Raw genomic sequence first — 20689 nt, 5'->3', positions numbered from 1 at the left:
ACACACACACACACACACACACACACACACACACACACACACACACACACCTGGTACTACTGTCTTTACAATACTTTCATACCCACTTTGAGAAGCCCTGCTCTATAACAACACACAGCATAGGTTTCCAGGTCTAAATATCGTCTGCTTGTGTGTCTGTGTCTTGTCTACGTGCGCGTGCGTGCGTGCAGGTGAAGAAGTCCCTGTGCGTGCTGATGCAGCACGGCGCGTGCGGGTTCAGCGCGGGGCGCCGCGCGGGCCCCGGGGGGCCCGTGCAGGAGTACCAGGCGTCGGGGGAGCGCGTGCTGCGCGTCCTGCGCTACCCGCGCTACATCTACACGGCCAAGACGCTCTACGGAGACACCGGGGAGCTGGTGGTGGAGGAGCTGCTGCAGCGGGGACACATGACCATGAGCGCCACCGTCAAGGCCGTGGCCGACCGGCTGACGCTCAACATGGAGGGTGAGAGAGAGGGGGGAGGGGAGAGACCATAGACTGTAAAAAAATATGGACAAAGCGTTCGCCGGGTCTGATACGGACGTAAAATGAAGCCAGTCAGTCCTTGTATTGTAAATCGCCATCTTTCTAGATCCGTTTTGGCCCAGCTGGCCATTGGCTGGCCCAGACAACGAGGCGGGACTTCCCCCCTTCTTCTTAGTTGGTTTTTATTTTGACTCGAACGGGGGGTGGCTCCCGTTCATAGACTGTAACGGTAGCCACGCCCCTCAGAACATACGCGACTTTATGGTAATTTATTTTATAAATGGGACCATAATTTTCCAAAAAGAATATTATGACATGAGAAATGAGACTTTAAACTAGTGACTGGAAGCAGAAAGTATTCATGACCATGTCTATTAAGGTAATACAGTCTAGTTGAAGTTGGGCCCAAATACATGGACCTCTATGGGGATATGGGTTTCTTTGGGCCCAATGACAGCGCCACAACAGGCCATTATATGAACTTTCAGGATGTCCCGATTTCCTTAGTGGCTTCACAAAATATCTGTCTCACTGCCCCCCTGGGAGAGACTGAGAGAGAGGGGGGAGAGGGGGGGGGGGAGACTGAGAGAGAGATTAAGGTCACATTCTCACCTAATACTTCGGTATGGGCACAAATTTTGGGATTCTTGCATATTTAATTTGCTGCAGTTTGCCTTCACACTGTCATCCGTAGCAATTGGAAACGCAGCAGGGGGGACCTTTATCAATGTGTTCCATTCATAAACCTAGCCTACAACACAGCCTACAACACAGTGAAATCTATGGTGATAAAATTATACTCATAACGTGTCGTGCCGTCTGGGACTGGACCCCGCCCCCCAGCTCTCTCGCTCTCTCACTATACACATGCAGCCACACCACGCACTTTTGGGCATGGAGGCACAGTGCTGAGCACACCGATATAACAGACAGCAGCGCAAAATGTTTACAAGTTTACAAGTCGAGATGAAAGTCCCTGCTCCCCAGTCCCCACACAGTGACAGCTCTTGAATAACATCCCATCCTTTTTCAACCAGCGCTGTCCTCTCCTCCGTGCCTGTATAACTCCATTCCAAAGTAACGTAACATGCTAATGCTGCTGCTCCGTAGAAAGGTCTTGCACAACGAAAATAGCAGATCTACAAGCTCACAAGGCGTCCATCCGTGAGGCAGTGTAGACTTGTAACTTTGACAACAGCTGTTGTGAATTTTGGCCAATCAGATTGCCAGCTGCAAAGCCAGCCTGCATGCATTTCGCTGGCTGTGCTCGGCTGTGTTTTTTTTAATTTATATTTTGTTTTTATTTAAAAAAAATCACAAAATACACAACACCCGTCCACAGCCCTCCCCACATACATAGAAGACAACACAGTTAAAGCATAATAACAATAATAATATTATACAAAAAACGTGGAAAACAAACAAAAAACTAAACTAAACAAAACAAGAAGAGACAATTCTACTATACAGAGAAAATTGTTTCCGGAAGCAGACTGAGATAGTTATAACAATACTGATACAGGTAAGGACAAGGTCTCCATGTAATTCAAATAGGGCTGCCAAATCTTCAAAAATGTCTCTAAACCCCTTGAACTTCTCAAAATATATGTAATCTTCTCAAGAGGGACACAACTGTTCAATTCTGAGAACCATCTTGCGATAGGTGGGGGGGAGTCAGACTTCCACGTTATTGTAATACATTTTCTTGCTCGGCTGTGTTAACCCTTCACTCCATGTTGGTTTCAGAACACGGTGTTAAAACTTTTAATGCTTGATTGTATGGAAAAAAAATAATGATATTTTACCGCCGACTAATCGACTATTAATCGATTTGTATGGTATTCATGTCGACTATCAAAAATCAAGTTTGGTTAATGCCCTAGCGGCTTATAGTCCGGTGCGGCTTGTATACGTACATATTTGGGATTTCCCCTAAATTTGGCTGGTGCGGCTTATATTCAGGTGCGCCTTATAGTCCGGAAATTATGGTAATTGAAAGTGTTTAGATCTATCCTTGTAAATATTGAACCAATGCAAGGTATTGTAACAAGAGCTTGTAACTAAATAATAATTACATTGGATCCATTGGAACTAGGGATGTGCCGATGAGACATTTTGGGCGATATCGATACCCGATATAATTGATGTTATGGCCGATAACCGATATTACCGATGTCGATATGATCTCATTCTGTAAATTTATAATAATTATCTCCATTCTGAAAAATACACGTAACAGCGTATCTGCACTGCAGGCTTAGCCAAGTCCGATTTAATTTAAATGCCTTTTATATTTAATATTGTGAGCTTGTAGATCTGTTCAAGTTTCTGTTACTTGTCTGATTGATTAATCGGGACGGACTAAAGTCGTCCGATACCGATGTGTTTGCCGATTAACCCATTCTGGTGTTTTAAGCATTACGTTACACTTTAGCTATTGGAAAATAGCAGACCTACAAGCTCGTAGCGCGGCACTTAACTTGCAGGTCTGCGGCCAATTTCATATAATTTCTGGGATCCTTGACAGAACGACTGACATGGAAACTGTCAGCATTTAGAAGGCATTTGTGGTGGAATAACGTGTTCCTTCCACGCGCTATACGTCCAACCAGGGAAACTCCCCCCTGTCAGGTGTAAAGGAGCAACTTGGGACACTCGGGCATGAAGGAAGCATGAGTTCAAGTCCGTTGCTCTCCCCAGGTTGGCGGAGGGTGTGTAGAGCCCAGGATCACATTAGATTAATTGACACAGGGGTGAAAAATGGGTTACAAAATCGTGGGATAAAATTTATAATAAAACAAAAGAAGGCATGTCAATCTGCCATCATAATTTGGAACCCCAAAATCTTATTGGCCACAGGGATCCTTTTAAAGGACCACTTCACCACTTTTCAACCTATCTTCATTATAATAGGTCCTCACTAATGATCATGATAAAATGGCACAATTTCTTTCTACTCGGTCTGTGTCTCATAGGAGGGCTGTGGGCAGTTTAGAAGCCGTCCTCCAGTGACATCATCATTAGTCAGATTCTTGCTTTTAAACAAGATCTTTTTACATAAATGTTCATATTTTCATTATCGTGAGAACAATGGCTACCATTTTCGCATTGCAACTATTCAGGACTAGAAAGCCTGCAGTTTCTATTAGCTTGTATTCCCCATCGATGATGTCAGACTAGAAGGGTAGAAAATAATTGCGCCATTTGTTCATGATTATTAGCGAGGAGCCATTATATGAAGATAGGTTGAAAAGTGGTGAAGTGGTCCTTTTTTAACGTCGTCCTATATTTTCTCTTCCAGAGGGGAAGAGCATGGAGTACGGCGAGGTGACCGAGGCCTTCTCCAAGCTCGTGGAGACTCACTTCCTGCAGCGCTGTCCTCCCGTGTCGGAGAAGACGCCAGCGACCCCGTCATCATCATCCAACCAGTCCTCGGGCGCAGCCCCGGCCGGGCCCGGGGGTCCCGCAGCGGCTCCGGCCAGCACCGCCCCGCCCACCCCCGAGAGCTTCCCCGACTGCTACAAGGTGCCCCCCGTCAGGCTGGTCGGCCGCGGGAAGAGGAGACGCTCCAGCGACGACGGAGGAGGAGGAGACGGAGAGCAGAGGAACGGGAAGAAGGCCAGGGTGGAGACAGAGGTATAGGATGGAGAGGTGTTTCCAGGGTGGAGACGGAGGTATAGGGTGGAGAGGTGTTTCCTGACCCGGAGGGGTCCAGGGTGGAGAAGGAGGTATAGGGTGGAGAGGTGTTTCCAGGGTGGAGACAGAGGTATAGGGTGAGAGGTGCCCAAAATCATAATAATCATGCTTTCATCCACAACAAAAAACATATAAAAGTCATATAACACAGATTATATATGTTTTGAACAATAATCTTGTCAAGGGGAACATAGATTTTATTAAACCTTCTGTGTGAGAACTAGAAATTGAAAAAAAGTTGTAATCGATTGAACAATAGCTAAGGTGTGTGTGCGTGTGCGTGTCTCAGGCCCATGGAGATGAGGGAATCTACTGGCAGGTGAACTTCGAGCGATTCCACCTGCACTTCAGAGATCAGGCTATCATCAACGCTGTGGCCAGCAAGCTTGACCAGGTGACACAAACACACACAGACACACACGCACGCACATAGACTATTTTCGATGCACGACACCAGCAAGTTACTACGTGTAAATCAGGTATAATCCCTAAATCTAACTTTTTAAATGTCTAGTCCTAACACCACCCTGAAACCTTTTCTAATAATGGAAACATCTAAAAAAATATTTTGTGATGTTAAAACAACAATGTTCTTGAGAGAACCAGGATTATTGTCCTCACAATGTCTTCTTTAAAGAACACACAATTGTGTCATGCGTTACGTTCAGACCAGCAGTGACATCATTGTGTTTTGTGTCATGCGTTACGTTCAGACCAGCAGTGACATCATTGTGTTTTGTGTCATGCGTTACGTTCAGACCAGCAGTGACATCATTGTGTTTTGTGTCATGCGTTACGTTCAGACCAGCAGTGACATCATTGTGCCGTGCGTTAACGTTCAGACCAGCAGTGACATCATTGTGCCGTGCGTTAACGTTCAGACCAGCAGTGACATCATTGTGCCATGCGTTAACGTTCAGACCAGCAGTGACATCATTGTGCCGTGCGTTAACGTTCAGACCAGCAGTGACATCATTGTGCCGTGCCTTAACGTTCAGACCAGCAGTGACATCATTGTGCCGTGCGTTAACGTTCAGACCAGCAGTGACATCATTCTGCCGTGCGTTATGTTCAGACCAGCAGTGACATCATTCTGCCGTGCGTTATGTTCAGACCAGCAGTGAGATCGTCAGGACCATGCTGAGAATGAGCGAGGTCACCACGCCGCCCGCCGCCGTCTGCACGCAGGCCCTCTCGGCCAACGAGATCTTCCGCTCGCTGCCGCCAAACTACAGCATCAGCAGAGCCATCCTGGACCAGTACCTCACCCTGCTGGTGGACGACCCGGTACGTAAAACTACAATAATACTACAGTACCTCACCCTGCTGGTGGACGACCCGGTACGTAAAACTACAATAATACTACAGTACCTCACCCTGCTGGTGGACGACCCGGTACGTAAAACTACAATAATACTACAGTACCTCACCCTGCTGGTGGACGACCCGGTACGTAAAACTACAATAATACTACAGTACCTCACCCTGCTGGTGGACGACCCGGTACGTAAAACTACAATAATACTACAGTACCTCACCCTGCTGGTGGACGACCCGGTACGTAAAACTACAATAATACTACAGTACCTCACCCTGCTGGTGGACGACCCGGTACGTAAAACTACAGTAAAACTACAGTAAAACTACAGTACCTCACCCTGCTGGTGGACGACCCGGTACGTAAAACTACAGTACCTCACCCTGCTGGTGGACGACCCGGTACGTAAAACTACAGTAAAACTACAGTACCTCACCCTGCTGGTGGACGACCCGGTACGTAAAACTACAGTAAAACTACAGTACCTCACCCTGCTGGTGGACGACCCGGTACGTAAAACTACAATAAAACTACAGTACCTCACCCTGCTGGTGGACGACCCGGTACGTAAAACTACAGTAAAACTACAGTACCTCACCCTCCTGGTGGACGACCCGGTACGTAAAACTACAATAATACTACAGTACCTCACCCTGCTGGTGGACGACCCGGTACGTAAAACTACAGTACCTCACCCTGCTGGTGGACGACCCGGTACGTAAAACTACAGTAAAACTACAGTACCTCACCCTGCTGGTGGACTACCCGGTATGTAAAACTACAGTACATCACCCGGCTGGTGGACGACCCGGTACGTAAAACTACAGTAAAACTGCAATAAAACTACAGTACCTCACCCTGCTGGTGGACGACCCTGTACGTAAAAAATAGGGGTGCACGATTATGAAATGATATGACCGATATCCTTATCTACGATTATTTGCAGGGTCATATCTGCCGATACCGATTTCTGACCGATTCCGATATTATACACCGATTTCTGACCGATTCCGATATTATACAGAGGACTACAATGGGAACAAGCCTAGGCCCTATTGCCCATTTGCAGACCGTGGCCATGTTTCCATCAGAGTTTGGAAGCACTCGTTTTCAGTAAAGCAACGTCCTGCTGCCTCTTGCATTATGTGCTAATTCAAAACCGGTGGTACGTGGTACGCAGGGCAGCTGAGTGATATCTAATGAGGACACAAAGTAGCTCATAACATGTACAGTATGCAGTGGATTTTTATGAAACAAACACTTTGAGGATAGAAAGAGAATAATTCAAGCTTTCTGTACAGCTGCAATGTTGGTGAGTTTGACGTTGTGTAATACAATCAGATAGGACTTTTCTGTTTGGATGAATGGGCTGCCAATGGAAGTTGCACCTAGGTAGCACCTTGCCATTAACTTATATGGTAAGATGGCCGCGGTCTGCATATGGAGAATATGGGCTATTGGCCCAAAGCATGTTAATAAAATAATAAATCAATCAATAAATAGCCTACAGTATATACTCTTTTCCAAGTGTCTGTTTTCACAACTGAATGGTGTGGCTTTTGTTCTACACAAGAGGTACTAGACACTTTTGAACTCATTAATGATTTTTCATTTAAAAACATTGTTCTGGTGAAAACAATAATATATATTATAATAAATAATCTGTATTATTTTGAGGCTTTTTATGGTCGATATGGCCTATTCCGATTATGCTACCGACTAATCATGCATCCCTTAGTAAAACTACATCAGTACCATAGTAATACTACATCAGTATGAGTATTACAATGCATCAGTACCATAGTAATACTACAACAGTATGAGTATTTACAATGCATCAGTACCAGTGCCATAGTAATACTAAATCAGTATTATACAATGCATCAGTACCAGTACCATAGTAATACTACATCAGTATGATTATTTAGAATACATCAGTACCAGTACCATAGTAATACTACATCATGAGTATTATACAATACATCAGTACCAGTACCATAGTAATACTACATCAGTATGAGTATTACAATGCATTAGTACCAGTACCATAGTAATACTACATCAGTATTATGCAATACATCAGTACCAGTACCATAGTAATACTACATCATGAGTATTATACAATACATCAGTACCAGTACCATAGTAATACTACATCAGTATGAGTATTGCAATGCATCAGTACCATAGTAATACTACATCAGTATGAGTATTACAATGCATCAGTACCAGTACCATAGTAATACTACTACATTCAGTATTGTGTTGTGTTTGAACAGATGGAGTTCGTGGGGAAGTCAGGAGACAGTGGAGGAGGAATGTACGTCGTCAGTATCCTTCATGTCTGTCTGACACACACACACACACACACACACACACACACACACACACACACACACACTCAGTCAGTCATGCTACATGGTAAAGTTTGTAAACCATAGACTAAGCACAGACATTGAGTCAACATACTTTCACACTACCCAAACTAGTCAATGTGATATATGTTTTTATATGTTTATATGTACTGTATGTCATTATATGTTCAACAACTCAGACCCCATATACAGTATAGTATGACTTTGTTGCAGAGTCTATTCGCAGAAAATAGATTATATACAAGCTCTTTATTTATTTGTTTTTGGCTTTTTTTGCCTTTTTTGATAGTATCAAAATGGTAAATGGTTCATTTTACATAGCACCTTTATCCAAGGCGCTTTACAGAGATTGTGCATTATACATTCACCCATTCACACACACATTCACACACACATTCACACGCCGATGGCGGCGGAAACCATGCAAGGCACCAACCTGCACATCAGGAGCAATTTAGGAGTTCAGTGTACCGCTGGCGCGCCCAGACCATCTACAGGCTCGCAACACTTTGCAACTCGACTCGTTGCGAGCTTGTAGATTGGCTTATCTTAGCTGGATCTTCACCTAGTGTTGCGGCGGTTTAAAGGCCGCCGCGAGGAGCTAAACATGAGAGTAAATAGACGCTTGTATGACGCGCACGCAATGAATCCAGGTCCATTCCAGCTGTTAGTTTGACCTTTTATTCAGTCACCACACGTATTGAGTCACAACAGTTCCCAGGCTTTTAGCTATAACTGAACGTGGTTGTTACGGTGATAAAAGGTGCGTTTGATACGGTCAACAGAAATGTCTTCTCCCACGCTCACCTCCTCTCTCTATCCAACTTCCCTCACCCAAGTGACAGGTAACGCCATCAAAATAGAGTGACAGCGCCCCAGCCCCGGTGACACGCCCACTACCTGTGCAGTGCCCATTAAAGTGACATACCTTACGTCAATCATAATAGCACATTAGAATGCAAACACATTACGGCTCCTACATTCCGGCCCCTAATTATGGGAACACAATAATTACAATCATGCATTAGGCTATGTAGGAGACAGTAAGAAAAACGTTAAAGACGAGGTCTTCGTCTTCATGTCAAAAAACGACAAAAATCCGCCTAATAAAGTGATATAGTCCATCACTCACTGAGTCCAGTTTGGGGAAAACCAAAGTCATAGTTTGTGTGTGCAAAAATGTCAATCATGTGTGGCAGTGTGTGCAAAGGTCTATGAAGGTCAAGGTCAGCTGTAGTCCTCAGGGATCTTCTGCTTCCAGTAGCAGGCAAACCTTGGTGATAGGCCTGTCCAGACAGCTTGTCTTTGTTTTGACCTGCACACGACGCACAAGTCCTCTTCTATCTGGTGTAGTTTGCACAACCCTTCCAGTGAGCCATGAGTTGCGTGGTGCTGAGTCATCAACTATGTGAACTGTGTGAAGGCCTTCTTCATCCAGGTTTTGTACTTTCAGGATGGAATTCAGTACCTTTCTCACAGATCTTATCAGCCTTTCCCAGACTCCTCCATGATGTGATCCAGTAGGTGGATTGAACGTCCACTTGATTCCTTTCTGAAGTAGGGTGTCATTGATTTGAGCCAGATTCCAACCTTCCATTGCCTCTCTCAATTCTCGCTCAGATCCAACAAAGTTGGTTCCATTATCTGAGCGCAGTTCCAACACTTGTCCTCTTCTTGAAATGAAGCGTCGAAGGGCATTGATGAATGAATCCGTGTCCAGTGACGGTGCTACCTCGATGTGGATGGCTCTTATCGCCAAGCATGTGAAGAGAACTCCATATTTCTTCACCATACTCCTTCCTCGCTTAACCTCGAAAGGTCCGAAGTAATCAACTCCGACATGAGAGAATGGAGGTTCATCTGGTGAGACTCTATCCTGAGGCAAATCTGCCATCTGCTGGTGCACAGGGGTTGCATGCAGACGCCTACAGACAATGCACTTGGACAGAACTCTCCTTATAGCCACACTAGCACCAGGGATCCAATATCTTTGGCGTAGACACGATAGCATGTGGTTACGACCTCCATGTCCTACATCTTGATGTACTTGCTGCAGAATGATGTCAGAAATGTGAAGATCTTTCGCCAATATGGCTGGATGTTTACTTTCTTCAGGCATCGCCGATCTACTTAGTCGTCCTCCAACTCTCAGAATACCATCTTCGAGTATTGGGTTGAGCTTGTAGATGTGACTAGACGCTTTCACATTTTCTCCTTTTTCCAGACAGCTGATCTCATCAGGAAACCTCTTTCTCTGACAGAAGCGGACAATTTCCATCTCTGCCTCTTTGACTTCCTCCACTGAAAGAGAACTGCCAGCCTCTTCCTTGACCATCTGCAACTCCTTTTTCAATTCTCTTTCCTGTTGTTCTTTATTCAAGCCCGATTGTGCAAGAGTCACACTCAATTGCTTCCTCTTCCGACTGAGACACAGTAGCAGGTTCTTAACCTTGAAGATCCACCCAACAGTCTTCTTCAGTCTGTTCCAAGAAGAAAAGTGATTGATCAAGCGGGCTACTGCATCAACTTCCTCTTCAGCCTGTATTGCGTTCACCGAGAGACTCGTCTTGACCTCAGGGTCGTCCGGTGAGATCTTTAAGGAGTCATCAGGGTTTACAGGCCATTCCTCTTCAGACCTAGTCAGAAACATAGGTCCAGAGCCCCACATGTCATCCTTCAGGAGTGTCTCCACCTTGACTCCCCTGGAGGCCATGTCAGCAGGATTGCTTGCAGTGTGTTTGCTTTCTCTTTTTGTTTCATCCATTTTTGAACCATTGACGTTTGACATTCTCCACAGCAGCAGCAGTGCTCGGCGGCACACAAAGATCGATCACTTTCACTTTCACTTCCACAGCAATACAATTCCAGTCTGTTTGTCAACAACCAAATTCACCAAATCCACTTCCTCATAGAAAACACCCAACAAAGCAACACAACACACAAGCAACAACAACACGTCCCCAATGGACAAGCGGCACTGCAGTAGTAACAACAACTACACAGTCAACGAGTCAAGTCAACTTCATGTTAATTTACCGCAGTCAATAGCCTACCGCTTCTGTTGCGCTCTGCTCAGTCTGCTGTCGCTTTGCCGACGGGCTGTTTTCATGAATGAATGAGGCGGGCAGCTCCGGTGTCCAATACAACGGTGAAGTCCACTTGTGAATGAAAGCGTTGTCTTCCGTGTCACAAACAGTGAAGAACAAGTCTCGCTGTCACGATCCAAAGCGTCCCAATGCGATCCAAGGAATCCACGATGTAAAGTCCATTTCCCACGGATCTACACTTCGATGGAACGACGTTCTGTTGACAATGTTGCGGCGGTTTAAAGGCCGCCGCGAGGAGCTAAACATGAGAGTAAATAGACGCTTGTATGACGCGCACGCAATGAATCCAGGTCCATTCCAGCTGTTAGTTTGACCTTTTATTCAGTCACCACACGTATTGAGTCACAACAGTTCCCAGGCTTTTAGCTATAACTGAACGTGGTTGTTACGGTGATAAAAGGTGCGTTTGATACGGTCAACAGAAATGTCTTCTCCCACGCTCACCTCCTCTCTCTATCCAACTTCCCTCACCCAAGTGACAGGTAACACCATCAAAATAGAGTGACAGCGCCCCAGCCCCGGTGACACGCCCACTACCTGTGCAGTGCCCATTAAAGTGACATACCTTACGTCAATCATAATAGCACATTAGAATGCAAACACATTACGGCTCCTACACCTAGTATTATGACATAGCCAGAATATTCATGAGTTCATATTTCATGTGGTTAATTTATTGTCCGAGGATCATTTAGGGACTCAATTTCAATGTCGAGGACCATGCAGTGTTTTGTGGGCCTAGCATTTGTGCAGTGTCATCAACATAAGGGTAGCCTGGGGTCCACCTATGCTTTCTATGGCATAGGCAGCTCTCGGCCGGATCCGCCGGGAGAATCTAGACACAGCTGCGCGACATGAGACTGATTAATTAGAGCGACAGAGAGAGAGAGGAGTGTGTGTGTGTACATGTGTGCATGTGTGCGTCAATTTAACAAAGATGCAGACAATCCGAATTCAGCAGAGAGTGATCGACGTTTGCGCTACTCTGCCGAATTGAAGAGGACTCGGACCCAGACTTTTTTTTTCCTCCCTGGAAATAAAAACTTCTGGGTTTCCGAGGCTACCATAAGGGTGCAACGGGCTGCATTTGTGCAGTGTCCTCACCATTGGGGTGCAATGGGCTGCATTTGTGCAGTGTCCTCACCATTGCGGTGCAATGGGCTGCATTTGTGCAGTGTCCTCACCATTGGGGTGCAATGGGCTGCATTTGTGCAGTGTCCTCACCATTGGGGTGCAATGGGCTGCATTTGTGCAGTGGCCTCACCATTGGGGTGCAATGGGCTGCATTTGTGCAGTGGCCTCACCATTGGGGTGCAATGGGCTGCATTTGTGCAGTGTCCTCACCATTGGGGTGCAATGGGCTGCATTTGTGCAGTGGCCTCACCATTGGGGTGCAATGGGCTGCATTTGTGCAGTGTCCTCACCATTGGGGTGCAATGGGCTGCATTTGTGCAGTGTCCTCACCATAGGGGTGCAATGGGCTGCATTTGTGCAGTGGCCTCACCATAGGGGTGCAATGGGCTGTAAGGATGGAGCTCGTACATTTTTCTTAATTGATAACGAGCACCTTGTCGATCCGGCTTATCGAGCCGGGTTCATATCGAGCCCACTATCGAGCATTTTCTATTATTTATAATAATATTTAAAATTTAAAATAATATTAAAGAAACTGTTAACTGGTTAATATGTGTACCGTCACTTTAAAAGCACTGGTTAGCAGGTATCGATACACTTCTAGACAGACATGTTTTTGTCAGCATGGATGATGATTACATGTATTTCTTCTTTGTCTTGATTGTTTAAACATGCCATCATGGGCCGCTATGCTCGATAGCAGGCTTGATAAGCCTAAAGCGTATTGATAACGGGTGCTCAATCAGTGATGTAAAAAGGTTTTCAAGGTAATCAGTCCCGGGATGCAGGGATGGTCTTTTAGATGAGTCCCAGGGACATTTTATGAGTCCCAATTCAACGACGTTAAGAGTCATATTTTTTTTACAAATTGCAGCTTTTTACTCCCATTTAATTTGATATGGTTATAATGTGGTTATATTCATGTAGAAAACAGAAGAAGAAATTCTGATTATAACAAGCAAAATAAAAAAAAACAGTAGTGCATCCCGTGGATGCAGAGGTCGTTGTTTTATTGCGTTTATTGCGTTATATACTGCGTTTTGGGATGCGAAATGCACCCTATTTTAATCTCTGCTCAATGAGCTTGTTATCGGATTTGTTCGGGTATCTGTTATCAAGCTCCATCCCTAATAATTTGTTAAATTATGATGCTATTGTAAAACACTGTATGCGTGTTCCTTCACGGCCCGTCGATCAGACCTGCACAGAGCACTGTCCAACCTGGCCAGAGCAACACTGGAGTCAGTCGTACAGGAGAGGTGAGTGAGTGAGTGAGTTTAGGCCTGACGTCGAAAAAAAAAAAAAAAAGGTCTTCTAAATCATGACAGTTTTCTAAAATACCTATGTTTCTATATCAGTGAGTGGTGCTCAATATTTCATGTCAAAGGACCCCAAAAAGTATTATGTATTTGGCCAAACCAACCCCCATCTAAAAATATGTTGTTCCAGGGACCCAACCACAGAAGCAAAGATTTGACTTGAAAAGCATTGACTCTGTAACAATATTCAAAGATTTGAGGCACATTTTCACGATAAAAAAAAAAAATAGCAGACCTACAAGCTCGCCACGCGTAGGTCTGCTATTTTTGAAAAATCAAAGAGCGACTGACATAGACATTTTTAGAATCTGATCTCCGGTCAGAATGAAAATTGTCAGGATGTAGAAGACATTTTTAGAATCTGATCTCAGGTCAGAATGAAAATTGTCAGGATGTAGAAGACATTTTTAGAATCTGATCTCAGGTCAGAATGGGTTAAATCAGGGGTCAGCAACGTTTTTCACATGAAGTGCCATGCTTTTATTTTCTTGATAGTCGGTGTGCCATATCAACATTACATTTTATTATGACACCACATCGATACACAAATATTTCCAACAGATTTTGATTCCCATATTCACGACAACCTTTGTTTTTCTTTTTGAAATATTGTCTTAACATTAGGCCACTTTAGGCCTATACTGATGAGTAGACTTAATAGAGTAATAAGTAGCCACTTATCTCCCTCCCAAGTCAGAGTTTGAATGAATGTAGAATTATGTGCAGGATGTAATTTGCACACTGATGTGAGGAGACTTTAATATTATAAAATAAATGTCCTCTCTCACACTTATGTCAGTGTGCCAGTGATCACCCTCCCCAGTGCCAATGTTGGCACCCCTGCTACCCCTGCTTTAACCCATTTTGGGCGGGAACCCTTTTTGGTGTTTTAAGCATTAGGCCTATGTTATACTTTAGCTATTGAAAAATAGCAGATCTACAAGCTCATAGCGCGCCACCGAGTGCCGCACTACGAGCTTGTAGGTCTGCTAGTTTAGAAAAATCGTGAAAAAAAAGATGTGCCTCAAATATTCTTTCAGAGTTTCAGTTTTTAACTCAAACCTTTGCTTCTGGAGAGGTCCCCTGGAACAACTATATTCTCAGATGGGGGTCGGCGGCAAATTACATAACATTTTTGCGGTCCTTGACATGAAATATTGAGAACCACTGATATAGAAACATGAGGTTTTTCAGAAAGAAAAAGACATTAAAAAAATGCCTAAATCAGGTTAAATCATCAACTTCAATCGCCCCTCAAGGTTTGGCTCCAGGTCGGGGCGGATCTTCCGCCTGCTGCTCAGGAAGCGTCACCTGGAGCAGAAGCAGGTGGAGGACTTTGCCATGATTCCTGCCAAGGAGGCCAAAGACATGCTGTACACCCTGCTGTCTGAGAACCTGGTGCAACTGCAGGTAGGGAGCAAGCTTATAATAGTTTTGGTTTTTTCATTATAGTTTAGTTTTAGTTAGATTTGACATTTTTTTCTAATTCAGTTAGTTTTAGTTAGTTTTTAGAGCGGGTTAGCTAGTTATTATTTTGGTGAAAATGCTTAGTTTTAATTTTGTTTAGTTATAGTTTAGTTTTTGTTTTTTTCATACTTTTATTTGTTTATTTGTGGGTTAGGGTTAGCGTGGCTACATGCTGCCGTACGGTGCTGAAAACTGCCGGAAAAAAATAATCGAATTAATTTAAAAGGATTACGGTATATTATAAATATCCGAAAGGCATATAAATATTGATAAAAACTAAAACTAAGGTTATTTTGTCTATAATTTCAAACTAAGGGTATTTTGTCTATAATTTCTGTTAGTTTTAGTTGGTTTTGAGGACACACAATACAGTTTCAGTTTAGTTATCGTTTTTAAATTTATTTTGAGTTTTTATTAGTTTCAGTTAACTAAAATGTTTTTTTTATTCTAGTTTTTTTAGTTAGTTTTAGTTGACTATTATAACCTTGGTAGGGAGGCCCCTCTGCTGTCTGAGAACCTGGTGCAACTGCAGGTAAAGGGAGGCCGCAAAAGCCTGGAAACCAGCAGTGGTGGGGGGAAAAGTACTCAATTGTTTTTCCTAAGTAAAAGTACCAATGCTGCAATTTAGAACTACTTCGTTACAAGTGAAAGTACGGAATTGAAAATGTACTTGAGTATGTACTTGATAATGTACAAAAGTATCGGCATCAACATGTATTCATATTGCAGAATGTCCCATTTCACAAGTTCAAAATGTGTAGAAAATCTATTGAAAATAGCCAATCGAGTAGATCGCTTGTAGATTGCATGTAGATCGCTTGTAGATCGCTTGTTGATCTATTTTCAAATGGCCGAAATGTATAGGGTTGTGGTTAATTAAGCAATATTACACGAGAGGGTGTGGGTTAACGTGATTATTGCCATGACAGGGATGCGGTCAGGAACGAGACGGAGTCGAGTTCCGCAAGCATCACTGAAGTGCATTGCAGTGCATTGCAGTGCATTGCATCAGTCAGGTTGTTCGCTTGTACATCTGTTCTGCACGTGAATCGTATCGTGACAGCCACGTTCTCGCAAAGAAAAAAAAATCCTTCAAAGACGGGGAATTAGTAAAAGAGGCGTTTACTGCTGCTGCTGATTCACTGTTTGATGACTTAAAAAACAAGCAGGATATTATGAATGCCGTCAAAGCTGCTGTCACGTAATACTGTGACCCGGCGCTGTGAGGAAATGTCAGATGTCCAGGAGCACCTAAAAACGGACATTGACAATTGTGAGTGTTGAATAAGTTTGATGAATCCACTGACATGGTAGATGTGGCACAGCTATGTATCTTCATTAGAATGGCCTTTGAAAACATGAGCGCAAAAGAAGAGCTTCTCACCATATTGCCACTTAAGGGCCACACTAGAGGTGAAGATATCTTTCAGGCGTTCATGGAATTCGTTCAGCAGAGCAAACTGCCCCTGCATAAACTCATCTCCATTACAACCGATGGGGCACCTCCTATGGTTGGCGGGAGAAATGGTTTCATTGGACTGTGCAAAAAAAGCGACGATTTTCCGGACTTCCTTAATTACCATTGCATCATTAACCAACAAGAGCTGTGTGGGAAAGTTTTAAATATGAAGGAAGTGATGGATATCGCTATGAAGATTGTGTGCTCTGTTAGGGCAAGGAGCCTACAGAGGAGGTTGTTTCGTGCACACCTGGAGGAGACCGGAGGAGAGCACACACACCTGCTGCTGCACACAGATGTAAGGTGGCTGAGCAGAGGTACATTTCTGGAGAGATTCAGCGAATTGCTGCCTGAAATAAAATAGTTTCTCAAGCTTGGTAAACATGTCGAATACACACAGCTAGAGAACAACAAATGGCTTTTGGATTTGGCATTCCTAACCGACCTCACTGGCCTGCTGAATGAGCTGAATTCAGAGTTGCAAGGATACATGCATAATTAACATGATCAGCTCCAGTGAACGTGTTTAAAACCAAGCTCAAGCTGTGGACAAGAAGACTGCAAAGCAGTGACCTGCGCAACTTTCCACACCCTCAAAGCAGCAGTTCAACGTCGAGGAAAGGAGAAAGAGGAGTAAGAAGAGGAGGAGCAGAAGAGGAGGAGGAGCAGGAGAGAGGAGGACAGAGGAGGAGGACAGGAGGAGGAGAGAAGAGGAGGACAGGAGGAGGGGAGAAGAGGAGGACACTGCACTGCTCGATTATACATGTTATGTGGAGCAACTTCAAAAGATTGTGACAGAGTTTGAGACTTTTCAACAATTGAACCTGTTGCCAGCTGTGTGTTTTCCTTTTGGAACTGTGGATATCGATGCCATCACATCCAAAGTAGCCTCAGTGTTTCACCTGGACAGCCCTTCTGTGGAGAATGAGATCGTCACATTTCAAAATGACATTGAGATTAAATCCAGGGCAACACAAGGGATGCAGGGAGAGTTCTGGGAGCTACTGCTGCCTGAAAAGTATCCTAACCTCAGGATATGTGCCATGAACATAACGGCTTTTTTTGGATCAACCTACCTGTGTGAGTCTGCTCTCTCTAACATCAAAGTACAGAACCACAATGACAGATGGCCACCTTGTGGCCTGCCTGAGGCTTGCAACCAGCGCCTACAACCCAGACTTTGAGAAACTAGCCTCCTCTCCCCAGTGCCAGCGTTCCCACTAAGGTAGACTGACAGTATTAAAATAACGGGGGGGGAAAAGAGACTTTGAACATCAGTGACTGTTGACTTTTAACTGATGGAAAAATGTAATATTACAATTTGCAGAATGGGTTCAATTCAAGAAAAGTACAGGTCAATGCAAAGTGCTGAGAGCACAAAAAAAACACTTGTCATTGACAGACACACACAAGTTGTCGGATGAATATGTTGTCAGTGTGTATGGCAGAGTTCAATAAATGTGGAGTCCCGAATGAGAAGTTGCAATGTTTTCATTCTTGTAATTCCGACCTTACAATGACTATTAATATTTTCTGTTGGTCATGTGCATGTTGAATGGGTTATTAGTTACGGTAAATGTTGGGCTGGTAGCCCTCGGCTAGGTGGCAAATTTGAAAGTAGATCTTGGGTCAAAAAAGGTTGGGCACCCCTGTTGTACACACTGCAGGTAGGAGGCCACCCTGCTGGCTGGCTGGCTGTCTGTCTGTCTGAGAACCTGGTGCAACTGCAGGTGTCTGTCTGTCTGAGAACCTGGTGCAACTGCAGGTGTCTGTCTGTCTGTCTGTCTGTCGGGTGCAGTACTTAGTTTAGACAGTTTTTGGTTTAGACTAGTCATTGGTTAGACCAGTCATTAGTCCTACAACTACAACCTATCTCAAACCCTCACCCTAAACCTAACCTCCCACGGGGCAGCACACCTAAACTTAACCTTAACCCATGTCTAACCATTGACTAGTCTAAACGAAGTATGCACCCCCTAGCGTCTGCTCCCGTGCTTGCGGTTATGGTTAGGTTAGGAGATGAGGTGGGTTGTCATTTGTTGGACCAACGACTTGTCTGAACTACGTACTGCACCCGGGCAATACACCTAAACCTAACCTTAACCCATGTCTAACCAATGACTAGTCTAAACTAAGTATGCACCCCGCCTATTTTCGGTTATTATTAGTTATTTCAGTCATTTGGACAAACAGCAACAGTGAGATTTTGTTTAGCTTTAATCCGTCTGTCTCTGTCTGTCCCTCTGTCTGAACGCACCACTTTCACTTGCCGCCGCCAGGAGATTCCCAAGACTCCGGACCACGCCCCCTCTCGAACCTTCTACCTCTACACTGTCAACCAGCTGTCCACTGCCAGGATGCTGCTGCAGCAGTGCTACAAGGTACACACTGGTACACACACACTGCTACACACACTGCTACAAGGTACACACACTGCTACACACACTGCTACAAGGTACACACACACTGCTAGACACACTGCTACAAGGTACACACTGCTACACACACTGCTACAAGGTACACACACTGCTACAAGACACACACACACACACACTGCTACGAGGTACCCACACTGCTACAAGGCACACACACTTTCTTCTACAAGGTACACACAGTCACACACATACTGCTGCAACACTGCTACGTCAAGGTACAATGGAGGGATGGGTGGAGAGATGGATGTATTGTCAACGTTTAAAGGACAACTTTAGTTTTTTTCAACCAAGGTTCATGTTTTAGGTTATTAGAGAAAGTAAAAGATTAGTGTTAATTTTTTTTCATTTGCTGCTTTCTTTCGTTTTAGGGATTTTAGCTGTTTTTGACAGGGGGCGGGGGCATTCGAGCATGGGGCTAAATATGTATTATTTTACATAATTTTATAGTGATTTATTTTTTTATCATTTACTGTACTATAGTCCTACTAGACCCCAAGAAATTACATCTGACCACAAAAGTTCACAGGATCTACTGAATATGAAGGTCAAGCTCAATTTGACACATTCAGTAGATCCCGTGATCTTTTGTGGCCAGATGTAATTTCTTGGGGTCTAGTAGGATAGTAAATAATAAAATAAATATAAAATATAAAATAAAATAACTGTATTGTCCACAAGGGAAATTTGTCTTGGGCTTTCACCCCAGCTACAGCCACACATAAAACATCAATGACAAACAAAAATACATTACAGAGGGAGACACAACATTACATCATTGCACACATGATGTAGATAATCTAGCCTCACACAGTTACTGCTGTTTCAGTGCCTCGTTCAGCATCTTAGTTGATGCTCGTACAAACGATTTTTTTTAAATCTGATGTATTTCCACTTTGGTTCTTTGTATCTTCTCCCAGAGGGCAGAAGTACAAACTCGCCATTTAAAACATGGGTAACATCACTGATGATTTGTTTAGCCTGTTTTAATGTAGCCTGCTCATAAATGGACTGCAGAGAGGGGAGTTGTCTTACCCCTATGATCTTCCCCTGCAGTCTGCACCAATCTGAACAATTTGGACCTCAGTTGCACTGAGCGATTACCGAACCAAACTGTGAAACTCGGTAGACCAGGCAAGCGACAAGAGAGCCAGCTCCCTTGGAGGAGCAAGTTACGGCCCGGGTCTTTTTGCAGGGTCGTTACACTAGTATATGTGTAGGTGTGGGGAGGAGGAGGAGGTAGAAATTGTGACCAGATTTGACTGATAGCCTGCCATCGCGCAACCTCCAGCTTTTCACCAGAGGAGAAAAACTTTTTTTTTCTCCAAAAATGAGTTAATAGCACAGGCAGACTCTTCACATACTAGACTAGAGCATGACTGAAATAAAGGCTTAAACATGTAGCTAGGTGTAATGTTAGAGACCACAGAAGTGAACCTTTCAAGCCTGTTTTCTCAACTCGCTGTTTCTCTACAAGACATTACTCTATAAGCCAAATATTGTCAATTTGAAGCTATGATTCCCTGCTTTCATACGACATGGGAAAAAAAAAAAAAAAAAAAAATCCAATGGCAGTCCCTCAGTCAAATAAGGACACACCTGAGTGGACGGAGGGAGGGAGGGATCGAAGATTGTTTTTTTCCCCCCAATAGTTTAATTATTATAATAGACTCCCAACAGCTCTACTGTATAAGTATATGAGTGTCCTCAGTGAGTAACGTTTATAATGTAACATTCAACCGTTCTACTGTAAGTAACGTGTGAGTAATATAACGTTTTCCTCCCGTACAGACGGTGGCCAACCTCATAGATCGACGCCTGTTTGAAACCAAAGAGAACAAGTGAGTGAAATCAGTTATTTATTTATTTGAATTTAATTAACACTCCGAATGTCCAGGG

The 20689-nt window shown here is 43.9% G+C and overlaps 1 protein-coding gene across 1 annotated transcript in view; it reads left to right on the top strand.

Annotated features, from left to right (window-relative positions):
• polr3c (polymerase (RNA) III (DNA directed) polypeptide C) overlaps positions 1–20689 on the top strand; it is a 35314-nt gene that overhangs the window by 3267 nt on the left and 11358 nt on the right. The window contains exons 3-11 of the mRNA XM_083762304.1: positions 192–462; positions 3785–4119; positions 4469–4573; positions 5293–5466; positions 7777–7828; positions 13312–13372; positions 14692–14842; positions 18638–18739; positions 20582–20631. Coding sequence (XP_083618430.1) covers positions 192–462; positions 3785–4119; positions 4469–4573; positions 5293–5466; positions 7777–7828; positions 13312–13372; positions 14692–14842; positions 18638–18739; positions 20582–20631 — 1301 coding nt within the window. The remainder of the gene's footprint in view (positions 1–191; positions 463–3784; positions 4120–4468; positions 4574–5292; positions 5467–7776; positions 7829–13311; positions 13373–14691; positions 14843–18637; positions 18740–20581; positions 20632–20689) is intronic.

This window comes from Protomyctophum parallelum (assembly GCF_964188405.1).
Source record: "Protomyctophum parallelum genome assembly, chromosome: 3".
NCBI classification, from domain to species: Eukaryota; Metazoa; Chordata; class Actinopteri; order Myctophiformes; family Myctophidae; genus Protomyctophum; species Protomyctophum parallelum.
The sequence above is the reverse complement of the archived record's forward strand: the minus strand, read 5'-3'. Positions and strand labels throughout refer to the sequence as shown.